Consider the following 13,177-nt stretch of genomic DNA (forward strand, 5'->3'; position numbering starts at 1 on the left):
TTTGTTAATTATTTATAAATAATTTGAATAATTATTTATTTGCTCTCTGTAATTACAGCCAGAAAATAAATGCTCCAGATTTACATGGTGTAAAATATGTTACGCAAACGATTCTGTAAGTCCAATTTAAAAAAATAAAATAAAAGAATATAATTAAACAAAAAAGTTATTATAAAATAAAGTATTAATTAATTTTAAAGTAAGTTCAATTTGACAATATTTGAGTTGGAATTATTATTATAAATAGTTATTAGATTAATAGTTTGGCCTTAAATATTAGTCCTATTAAAAAAAATAAATATTAATGTAGATTATAATCTTTGAAATTATTTATTTCAATAACCTGAACTAATTGCCAAATTAAGTTTTAATTAATTGTATTCCCTATTACGAATAAATAAACAAGGAGAATTATCAAGAAGAATATATATTATAATATATATAATTATAATAAATATTATATTATACTGAATACTATATTACACTGAATATATATTATATTATAAATACTTGTATAATAAGTATTTAATTCAATGGTAAATTTTAATTTTGTTTACAGTAATAAAAATTAAATGCCACAAGAACTAGATAATAATGGAATATAATTGTTTATATTTTATTATTTACCTTAATAAATTTTTGTTTATCGTTTTATTAAAATGTTATTATATTATTAAGCGTTATTTCGCATAATTATGAAACAGTTGTGCGGAATATCGTAATTATTGCAAATATTTTAGGTGTTGTTATCAATAGTTATTGGGATCAATAACTATTGAAGTTTGTACTGTTGAGTTCTTTAGTAAATTAGCAACTTTTACTCCTCTAATTTGCAAAATATAACAGATTAGAATTATCGCTTAGTCCCTGATAAATGTGCATTTTTTTTTTATCTCCATAAGCAGATAACTTTTATAATTTATCCGTAGAAAATCACTTAAATGCTTAATAAAACTTATAATGTTGGTTTAGAACGACATTATTTGGCATTTAGGAAAAACAGCAAGTTTATCGCAGCAGAGTATATTTGGCCTCCGTTCTCTACAACATTTTATAGATCAGACTTACCTATGCATGATGCATAGGTACTCTTACTCTGTACATATGGACCCGACACAGCCACACTAGCTACAAGTACACACGCTGTATCAGGCTAAATACAAGTTACTGGACATTGTTTAAATGTGAAAATCTAGTTGACCTCATAGACTCGCAGAGGAAAATCCGATTTCAGTAATTTTCTCAACTGTTTATATTTTTCATTCACCTTAACCACTCATCCAATTTCTTCAACAATCGGACATGCGAAATTATTTTAATAAAACATGGAAAGTATAAATTATGTCCTAAGGTTTGATTTTAACATTTAAAGTTAAAAGCATTAAGCAATCAAATAATACTCGTAGTAGATGATAATATTTTGTAAACAAAATATAATAACAAAACATTTTTATAAACCTTGTGTTTTCTGGCAGTATTTTTAGAACAAGTATTGCAAAGAACAAAGCGATTGTATTTATTTATTATTATTGAACCCTGTAGCTGAAAGATGCTTTTTCTTTTTAAGCGTAAATATAATTGAATCCAATTCTCCAGCAATATGTCAGAAAATATTTTCTTAGAAATGATATTTTGTAGGATGTCGAAAATATGTCTTATACAAGTCTTTTTTTTTATTCTTTTTATTTAGTTATTGCATTACCTTTCAGTTTATGATTTTTAGAATATTATATTTTATTAACAATATTGTTGTACTGAAGTGCACTAAATTTTAATTACTAATTTTGCAGGGAAATCGCATTATGCTCCAATTGAATGAACTATTGTACGAATATGGGGGTACTACTATCTTGTATTGGGTTTGTTTTGAAAAAAAATTGGGAGACATAAGAACCAATACACAGGGTGATCCATTTAAAACGCACCAATCGCTAATAACTTTTTAGGAAAGCGGAATTTCGAAAAAACCCACGAAGTAAACTATATGTTTTTTTTGGTTTAGTTTGCAAATTTTCCACCCCTGATGCTGTATTTTTATTTTTTGCGGAGTTACAGCCAAAAACCCGATTGGGGTTTCATAAGGACCACTGGTTTTGACAATGATTATGAAAACTACATAAAAAACTATGAAAAATGACGTTAATCCCGTTTCATATCCCTAATATTAGTTGAGATATTTAAGATCAAAGTTACAATTTTATCTATTCGTGAACGGTTTTCAATATTAATTTTCCACCAGAAATACACGCTTTGGGAGGTCCTCTGACTGCAAAAAATGTTATTTGAGACGCAAAGAACCATAATAATAATAATTGAAGATTTTAAAAAATGTAGTGCAATGTAATGGTTGTGGGTGAATCAGGATAAATTTGTTTTATAATCAAATAAAAGCAACCATCACATCATTTTAATGTACCCCGTATGCAAGACTTCTTGACCTATGATTACGGTAAGAATATCTTGCCAGGGTGTTGGTCTAGTGATCAAGAGCGTGGCTTTGTAAGTGGGAGGTCCCCAGTTCGAATCCTACGCTTGACTACATTTTATTTAAAAAAGTGTTATGATGTATTAAGTATTGTGAATGACTGCACCCGCGGGATTCGAACTGGGGATCATGACCACTAGACCAACACCCTGGCAAGATATTCTTACCGTAATCATAGGTCAAGAAGTCTTGTATTCGGGGTACATTAAAATGATGTGATGGTAGCTTTTATTTGATGATAAAACAAATTTATCCTGATTCACTCACAACCATTACATTCTCTACGTTCTTTAAAATCTTCAATTATTATTATTTTGTTATTTGCGTCACAAATAACATTTTTTGCAGTCAGAGGACCTTCCAAAACTTGTATTTCTGGTGGAATATTAATATTGAAAATCGATCACAAATAGATAAAATTGTAACTTTGATCTTAAATAACTCGACTAATATTAGGGATATCGAAACGGGATTGTCATTTTTCATAGTTTTTTATGCAGTTTTCATAATCATTGTCAAAACCAGTGGTCCTTATGAAACCCCAATCGGGTTTTTGGCTGTAACTCCGCAAAAAATAAAAATACAGCATCAGGGGTGGAAAATTTGCAAACTAAACAAAAAAAAACATATAGTTTACTTCGTGGGTTTTTTCGAAATTCCGCTTTCCTAAAAAAGTTATTAGCGATTGGTGTGTTTTAAATGGATCACCCTGTATACAGGGTGTTCAGCATAAGACTACGGTAACTTCGGGAGGCGATTCTGGGCATCATTTGTAACAAAAAATTCCATATAAACTATGGCTTGATTCGGCTCCGTTTTATAGATATTTTTAATTTTATGTTTTTTCAAGGTGTTACTACTTTTTAGCAAAAAGTGGTCTATATTTCTCAAACTATTAAAGCTACAGTTATTTTAATAAGCTCGTTAGAAAGAAGGTTAAATTTCCTTTTAAATAAGCTAATTTGTATTCCATAAAAATAATATTAAGTATTTTACTTTGAAGCCCAAACATAGGAAATAGCAAGTTTCTAATTTTTTCCAAAAACTTTGACTTCATTTTTCTCAAAAACTTTTTATATGAAAAAACCGTGCACTATTCAGGAAAAACATCTACATACGATCACCTTTCGAACGGTATACAATAATTGGGGTTATGTTAAAAATTGATGCTCTTCACAACCTGTTAATTCCAAAAGTTTATTGAGTAGTTCAAGAAAATCTGTGTTTTATTCACATTATTTGGCATATTTCTTTAATTAACTAAAGAATAGCACACAGATCTAAACTCGTTAAACGGAAATCCTTTCTTTCGAATTTGGTACCTAACGCTCATTTAACATCATATTCATTTTTCTTCTTTTTACTTTATTTTAATGTAAGTTTTATATTTTTGAATATAGTTCTTAAATAAATTAATTATTAAATTACACGTTTGCAAAAAATCGTACTGGATTTTATGATTCTGATCAGTTATATTCTTATGGTAGGTGAATTCCTTTCATAATGCCGACGCTGTTTTGAGGCCTACTTTATTGCAATTAATCACAGATTTCTGCATCAATTTTTAACATAACCCCAATTATTGTATACCGTTCGAAAGGTGATCGTATGTAGATGTTTTTCCTGAATAGTGCACGGTTTTTTCATATAAAAAGTTTTTGAGAAAAATGAAGTCAAAGTTTTTGGAAAAAATTAGAAACTTGCTATTTCCTATGTTTGGGCTTCAAAGTAAAATACTTAATATTATTTTTATGGAATACAAATTAGCTTATTTAAAAGGAAATTTAACCTTCTTTCTAATGAGCTTATTAAAATAACTGTAGCTTTAATAGTTTGAGAAATATAGGCAACTTTTTGCTAAAAAGTAGAAACACCTTGAAAAAACATAAAATTAAAAATATCTATAAAACGGAGCCGAATCGAGCCATAGTTTATATGGAATTTTTTGTTGCAAATGATGCCCAGAATCGCCTCCCGAAGTTACCGTAGTCTTATGCTGAACACCCTGTATAGTGCGGATAACTACCACTATTTTAATAACAAAATAAAAATAACAGTTTAAACTTACCTCCTTAAAGTTTTCAATAATCGATAAAAAACAAAATCATAGAAAATTTGAAGATGAACATACAATAGCAATTGAACCAATCACCAGCTTTGCACACTAGTGCTATCTAGCGACAGTTTGAGCCAGATATTGTTTAACACATTATCACTTGCCGCCAAAATATTGTATGGTTCCATATTACCACCACTTCCACTAGTATTAATAATGGTTCCACTACCTGCCACTAATTACGAGAACCTCAAATTCAAAAGTGTGTATACAAATTGCATCTGTCGCCTCAATAATGCGTGAAAATAATTTGAAAAAAAAAAACACAACTATACTCCCCAGTACCTGAAGAAGGACATCAAATGTGTGCGAAACATCGTACAGCAAAGTTTGGTTTTGATATAAAATTTTATCATCTTAAATATGTTATTTTATTTAAAAAAAAATATTATGCTAAATTTATTGGAATAAAATACTGGCAAAAGTGGATGTATGACGCGAAATATATTCGTTCTTTAACTCCTTGAATGTTTAATGCAGGTGTGTCAAACTTAAGTCAGAAATGCGGCCCCCGAGGTAATTTTTTTGTGGCCCACTTTGTTCTGAAATAGAAAAATATTTTACGAAGAAAATAGCGCTTCGAGGAGTCGGGGCACTACCGTAGACCCAATTCCCTCCCTCGTTAATCCTTTAGCTACCGAAGACGTGGCCCAGTGCCATACCTGGAGGCCTGCGGGCTTGTATAAAAGCGCTGACTCAGTTCCAGCGACGTTTGGAAGCGATATTTCTGCCACTCTAAAATTGAATTCCAGAATGATTCGGTTTTAAAAGACAAAAAAAGAAGTAGGAATTCCCAAAATATATTCTTACGTTAGCCACTTCAGAATCTAAATTTAACAAAAATTTGTAAATGTGATGTGGCCCGCGTGAATCTTGCTTGTAGCATCATGTGGGCCGTGTTTAAAATGAGTTTGACACCCCTGGTTTAATGTAATCTGTTAGAATAGTCGACGTTATATGTCGAAAAATATTAATGAAACTCTAACCGTTATTAATTTGGCCTTTTTGTCAAAATTATCATTATTGCATTTACAGCAACACCGTCTTCATGCAAAGTATGTGGCTGGCATATTAAAACAGGCTGCTAGTCATTTAAAAAAACTACCAAATTTAAATCTAGTAAGCACGGCCATCTCTAAGCAGGTGACAATTTGCGGCGATCTTCATGGGAAATTAGACGATCTACTCTTGATTTTCCATAAAGTAAGTATAACCTTTTAGAGCTAACTAAAAGTGAGTTTTTGGAATTATTACTATAATCTATGTTTCATTATTTTTAGAATGGCCTACCATCAGCTGAAAATCCATACGTATTCAATGGAGATTTTGTGGATCGTGGGAGAAAAGGCATGGAAGTGTTTCTATTACTGCTGACGTGTTTATTGGTCTTTCCAGACGGGGTTTATCTAAATCGTGGCAATCACGAAGATCATGTAATGAACACGAGGTAGATTTTAGTAAATCATCTATTTTCCTTATTTTTAGCACAGAAGTTTTTCGATTTAAATTAAGCTGTCCCAGTTAAAGTAGTTCGACAATTTTCTTAAATGATTTCCTCAGCAAACAAAATTGGAAGTTGTTTTCTTCTAATCAGTTTGATGGAATTTGGTAGTGTTGACCTAAATCTATAAAAACATTATCCTAATGTTTTTATTTAATTTAGTAACAATTGATGATATTCTAGGGGAAAACTTCTGTTTTTTGCATTTATTTATTTTTTAAATATACCATTTTATGTGAGCCCCATATTTTAGCCTGCCAAATTGTTTTTAAGACGAAATTTCTGAATTTGATTTATTGTAGTTTCGTATACTAAGAAACTCCAGAAGTACATGACGGTCCGATGTAAATTAAGAAAACTTTTCTCACAAAGCTTCTAAAAAAAGGTTTTTTCCTGAAAAAAAATGTTTCATATAATAACGATAGCTTTATTTCCATTCATAAATAAAGCGAACATCCCTAATTCTAAATTAAAAGATTTATTTCCATTCATAAATAAAGCGAACATCCCTAATTCTAAATTAATAGATTTATTCCCATTCATAAATGAAGCGAACATCGCTAATTCTAAATTAAATGGTTTATTCCCATTCATAAATAAAGTGAACATCCCTAATTCTAAATTAAAAGATTTATTCCCATTCATAAATGAAGCGAACATCGCTAATTCTAAATTAAAAGATTTATTCCCATTCATAAATAAAGTGAACATCCCTAATTCTAAATTAAAAGATTTATTCCCATTCATAAATGAAGCGAACATCGCTAATTCTAAATTAAAAGATTTATTTTCATTCATAAATAAAGTGAACATCCCTAATTCTAAATTAAAAGATTTATTCCCATTCATAAATGAAGCGAACATCGCTAATTCTAAATTAAATGATTTATTCCCATTCAAATTGAAGCGACCATCCCTGATTCTGAATTAAATGATTTATTCCCATTCATAAATGAAGCGAACATCGCTAATTCTAAATTAAAAGATTTATTTTCATTCATAAATAAAGTGAACATCCCTAATTCTAAATTGAAAGATTTATTTCCATTCATAAATAAAGCGAACATCCCTAATTCTAAATTAATAGATTTATTCCCATTCATAAATGAAGCGAACATCGCTAATTCTAAATTAAATGGTTTATTCCCATTCATAAATAAAGTGAACATCCCTAATTCTAAATTAAAAGATTTATTCCCATTCATAAATGAAGCGAACATCGCTAATTCTAAATTAAAAGATTTATTTTCATTCATAAATAAAGTGAACATCCCTAATTCTAAATTAAAAGATTTATTCCCATTCATAAATGAAGCGAACATCGCTAATTCTAAATTAAATGATTTATTCCCATTCAAATTGAAGCGACCATCCCTAATTCTGAATTAAATGATTTATTCCCATTCATAAATGAAGCATACATCCCTAATTCTAAATTAATAGATTTATTCCCATTCATAAATGAAGCGAACATCTCTAATTCTAAATTAAAAGATTTATTTCCATTCATAAATAAAGTGAACATCCCTAATTCTAAATTAATAGATTTATTCCCATTCATAAATGAAGCGACCATCTCTAATTCTAAATTAAATGATTTATTCCCATTCATAAATAAAGTGAACATCCCTAATTCTAAATTAAAAGATTTATTCCCATTCATAAATGAAGCGAACATCGCTAATTCTAAATTAAAAGATTTATTTTCATTCATAAATAAAGTGAACATCCCTAATTCTAAATTAAAAGATTTATTCCCATTCATAAATGAAGCGAACATCGCTAATTCTAAATTAAATGATTTATTCCCATTCAAATTGAAGCGACCATCCCTAATTCTAAATTAAATGATTTATTCCCATTCATAAATGAAGCATACATCCCTAATTCTAAATTAATAGATTTATTCCCATTCATAAATGAAGCGAACATCTCTAATTCTAAATTAAAAGATTTATTTCCATTCATAAATAAAGTGAACATCCCTAATTCTAAATTAATAGATTTATTCCCATTCATAAATGAAGCGACCATCTCTAATTCTAAATTAAATGATTTATTCCCATTCATAATTGAAGCGACCATCCCTAATTCTAAATTAAATGATTTATTCCCATTCATAAATGAAGCGAACATCCCTAATTCTAAATTAAATGATTTATACCCATTCATAAATGAAGCGAACATCCCTAATTTTAAATTAAATTAAATCTTTGGAAAAAGAATAGTCTCTCAAGGAGTTGTGTTAAAAAAACAGTCGTTCAGCTGTTGTGTCAGTGGAATCGTCCACTTCATAATTCAATATAACATTAATCTTAGAGCCGTTGATAAGAAAATTCAGAAAATTTGTGAAAATATTCAACTCTCGCGTGAGATACGAGAAAAGTACAATTTATTTTCTTTTTTTTAAAGATGAAATAAAGAAGCGAAAACCAAAAATATTCTAACAAATAAATTGTTATTACAAACATATAGAGGAAATATTTTTGAGATACATGTGTTTATCAAACGTTTTTTGTATTTTCTCTGTGGCCTAACAACAAACCAGAATACCTTTATATTTTCAAACACCAACATTGGCTGTTATACTAGGTTATATTTTGATTGAAAAGTTTTTTCTTTAACCCGACAGAAATTGGCGTGTTTTCTCAACTCTCAGTCCATGAATGTCAAACATTGTTTCCCTTTGGCGTGTCACCATCCCTTTAACCTGATCTACTTCTTGTCAGATTTCACTTTACTTCTATATCACCATATGTACTACACCATATTCTGATAATTTTATTTCAAAACAAACAATCTGGAAATTACAATCGTGTATTGAAATTGACATTAAGGTCTTAAAAAAGTAAGCTCTGAACATGAATTCATGTTTCATGTTGTTGGTTTAAAGTAAGTTTGTGCGACTGAGATAGCATCACGAGATGAATATCATGCACAAATGAAGATTAACAAGAGGATTCTTTTTGTATAATTCTGATGATATTCAAAGAGTAAGAAAGATTGATTTGATGGTTACATTATTGCCTGAAAGGTAGCAAAACTTTGTTTAACTAGTGTGCTGTTATTTTATGTTTATCAACATCTAAGGCACCTGAAGCTTTCTCTTTGGACAATGCTGGACCCTATTATTTGATTTCAGCATGCTACTGAGGTGATCCGCCCTTACATTCAAAAGACTGACTATCAACTGAACAGAAATTAGAAATATTGTAAAGTTTTTGTCCTTTTACTAAAAACTTTAACTACAACTAGTGACTGCCACTAGTTAATTTAATATGTGGGTTCGATAACTAATAAAACTCGCTAAACTTATAAGTAGTAATTTGATTTATTAACACATTAACATTACTAAGATTAACATTTACTAACAACTACCGCTATTCATTACATATACCATTTACAATAGTCACAACAGTTTATACTGTTACTTACTCACTACGTAACACCACAAAACTGTTCCACGACTGACTACTGGTCCGCACTGCACTGAATTGCACTAGTCTCAGCTGCACTAACAAAGCTCTACTCACTAACTGACTAACTGCCCAACTGGCTAACTCTGAAGCACTCCGCTACACTGACTCTTTCCAACTATGACTGACTCCAACTGCGACTACCCCACTCCAACTCCGACTGTCTCACTCCCACCTGCCACTCACTGACTGGGAAAACACATACTGCCCCCACCCCAACTGGGGCCGCTCCATTGGCTTTCTTTTACACAGTGGTGGACCGTTTTAGGCTTTGGTCACTAAACTCCCAGAACAATCTAGCCCCTTTCTTCTCCGGCTCAGGTAAAGTCTGGCCTTTTGTTTACACAGTGGTGGACCGTTATTGGCTTCGGTCGCTCAACTCCCAGAACAATCTAGGCCTTTCTTCTCTGGCTCAGATCAACTTCGTTACAATATCATTCAACTATTTCATTTTAGAAACTTCTTGAACTAACTTTCATTGATAAGTGATCACCAAACTGCCTGACCTCTGTAGTACTTGATGATAGAAATAAAGGTAACAAAGAAGAAAGTGACCATGTTAAAAAAATCTCGGGGCTCCGATGAACTTAAATGTTAACGCGCCTAAAATTAAAAATAATAATAATAATAATGCCAGGCCAAATATAAGTGCCACAGTGCATTCGTCTTTATTCTTTAAGGTTATATTTGTTCGATCAAATAGAGACTTTTGTGCATTTGGGTTCATTCTTGAGCGCTCAACAAGAAATGTTCTTAGAAATGAAAAAGTAGCTTCTAGTATCAAATAAAAGCTACTTCAACCTCCAGAAATGGAGATAAAAGCTACCATATTTCAAGAAGGACAAAGTCTACCGAAATACATAAATGTTCAAATGACTTTGAAACCTATAAAAATATTGAAAATGTGATGAACCTCAAAAAGAAAGGATCCTCAATAGATATAGGAGCACATTAAGTGAAAACAACGTATGAAAAAGAGCAGGTTAATTTTTATAGAATCTATAAATAAAGTAAAAGTTGATCCAGGCTGCGTGTCGGGAAACGAGTAATGATGAAAGAAGATACTGTCAATGGGGAAGGTTGAAAGAGAAAGTTTACAAAGAAACATTTGCAAAAGATAAGAAGATTACGACGCAAATAAGGTTGCAGCTTCTATTTTGGGAATCAGGAATTAGAGCAGAAAACCTTTAAGAAGAAAGAAAACATGGGTTTCTAGGTTATGGTAGAGTCACTGGCGATAATGGTGAATGTTTTGCTTCTAATATTATTGTTAATTAAATAAATAAATGTAAAGTTTTAATTTTCATTCTATGAGAAAATAAATAATATTGTCAATAATAATACATTCGATTTTAGACAGTCTATTAATTGTTTTTAAATCTCATATATTGACAACAGAAAATGAAACAATTGATTTTACAAATTAATAAATTATTATAAACAAAAGAAAATAATATCGAATTACAAATTAAAGGAGTAAATATGATTAAACTCAGTTGTAATTAAAGTCACTGGCAAGGAAATACCTTTATAACTTCACATTTATTGTATATGTAAACAGAATATTCCAATTTCTCTCAATAAGAATGGTTAAACATTTAACCAAAACATTCTAAACGGTATGTTGGTTATAATTGGGCATTTATCCAAAACTTGGAACATATTTTCGTTAACACTGTCAGCTGCGATATTTAAAATCAGATCTCCTAGGGTTGATAATTCAGATTCGTTATCCCACTTCTTCGTTTGACAAAAATAAAAAACTGAATAACTATAAATACATTTGCTAGAATTATATTCTTTTGCTTTACATTTACCCAATCTATCAATAAAAGTAAGGTACTTTTTTTAGCATAAGTTTGAATCTAACCAGATTAGAAGTTAATACATTCTGACGTTATTAAATAAAACAATTCATTAAATTTATTGAACGTTTATTATCAGTAAAAAGGAATAAAATCTCAGTTTTAATTCCAAAAACAGGATGTAATTAAAGAGTGCTATTTAGGGAAAACGAGAATTCTCTTAATGGTAAATCTTTGGAATTTCTTTAGTTCGTTGAATTCCCTACAGCGCCACCTGTGCCATGTAAACATACAGCCACTAAAACGCTCTACTTAACACAAAAACAATCCATTTTTATTGTGTAATATGCTAATAAAGTTGCGATTAAATCATTGTTAGCCTGCTTCATTTTCTTTGTAATTATCATTATTATTTTCTAAATGTTAAATGCTAATTTAAAAGTATACCAAGATATAAAGTCTTTTAAAATTAAACTGGATATTTCTTTTGAAATTTCATTCGGCCATTTCGGGAAATAATAATTATTTGTTTATCTTCATTAACCTTCAAGATGACTACTACATGATGAGCATCACCTCATCTATTCTAAGTGAAATTATTAAAGAAATGCTCGTTTTTCTCTCTTAAAAAATTACAAAAATGCTTGTGGAATGGATTTTATTTTCAAGGCAGATAAATTAAATAATTGTAGGATTAGAAACATCACTTGGTAAAAGGTTGAAGTCTGAGTAATTTCTTCCTGAGAGGTTTGGAATACTTGCCTGCCAGTTACAATTAGACCAAATTGCTAACTATTGCCAGTTGTGGTTAATGCTTCTTGTCTACGAAAGTTTAATTAATTCAATACACCTTTTTATTTTCATTTATTTATTTTTACAAAAAAAAGAAATTAAATGACCTTTTATAGACTACAAATAACAATTTTAATTAATGTTTTCATTTTAATTAAAAGTGCTTTAAGTAACGATTAACAAGATTACAGAAAAATACTTTTTATTAATCATTTAATTTGTTTAATTTAAAAACAAGTTAATGATGTCAAAATAAATTTGTAATAATTAAAATTTAAATGACTCAACTTTTAAAATTGATTGAAAATAAAAGTTTTGTCTGTGTGAAAAGATGTTTAAAAACATGGTTCACAAATGGTTAACACTGGGCTGACTGAATTCCCTTTGTACCAAAAACGAGCAGCATTGTAACCCTAGACATTCTCACCTTTGTTTGTAACCAGAATACCTAGTTGTTTTATCGAAAGTATTGAACCAACATAAGTTTTTAGTGTTTATCCACATCTGGTTATTTCACTGAAATTCTTGCTTTAGAATCGTAATTTAATTTCATATAGATTTATGTTTAATTAATGTTTTCTGCGTTAAATCATTGCTAATATCAATACAATATACATTATAATATAAATACCATCACACCATACGTCATTCCTTACACCCCAAAAAGTTATATATATTTTGGAGTCTTTGAAAGTGTTCATATTAGACCTCAGCACGAATATCGGAACTAATTGGAACCGGGGTCGTTTCGTTTACAGTTTGCGTGGGTAGAGCTAATAAGCTGGAAATTAAGGGTTTGAATTTTATAGTTCTTAAAATAATGCGTGGGCACAACTAATCTATGATGTAAATTACAAAGGAAGTTGAAATAAAAATAAAGATTTTAATTTTTTACAAAATTAAAAAAATGAGAAGAAACTGACACTAGATACGTGCGCTAATGATGGATACAAAACTAAAATGTTCCTAATTATTGAATCCTAATTTATTGGGTTGTCCGGA

The 13,177-nt window shown here is 29.9% G+C and overlaps 1 protein-coding gene and 1 long non-coding RNA gene across 11 annotated transcripts in view; one reads left to right on the forward strand and one right to left on the reverse strand.

Annotated features, from left to right (window-relative positions):
• LOC141460531 (uncharacterized) overlaps window positions 1-13,177 on the reverse strand; it is a 242,198-nt gene that overhangs the window by 150,845 nt on the left and 78,176 nt on the right. The gene's annotated exons all lie outside the window — the stretch shown is intronic.
• Window positions 1-13,177, forward strand: part of rdgC (retinal degeneration C) — a 156,122-nt gene that overhangs the window by 111,311 nt on the left and 31,634 nt on the right. For 8 of the 10 annotated variants that reach the window (XR_012462111.1, XR_012462110.1, XM_074140621.1 and 5 more), the window contains exons 5-7: window positions 59-115; window positions 5,637-5,804; window positions 5,882-6,048. Coding sequence is in view for 8 of the 10 variants with exons in the window: in XM_074140621.1 (XP_073996722.1) it covers window positions 59-115; window positions 5,637-5,804; window positions 5,882-6,048 (392 nt within the window). In the remaining 2 variants the exon portion in view is untranslated. The remainder of the gene's footprint in view (window positions 1-58; window positions 116-5,636; window positions 5,805-5,881; window positions 6,049-13,177) is intronic. The other 2 variants (XM_074140625.1, XM_074140626.1) reach the window with 1 other exon arrangement.

The sequence above is a fragment of the Rhodnius prolixus genome, unplaced genomic scaffold (genome assembly GCF_049639745.1).
Source record: "Rhodnius prolixus isolate KJV_2025 unplaced genomic scaffold, Rpr scaffold_6, whole genome shotgun sequence".
Classification (NCBI taxonomy): domain Eukaryota; kingdom Metazoa; phylum Arthropoda; class Insecta; order Hemiptera; family Reduviidae; genus Rhodnius; species Rhodnius prolixus.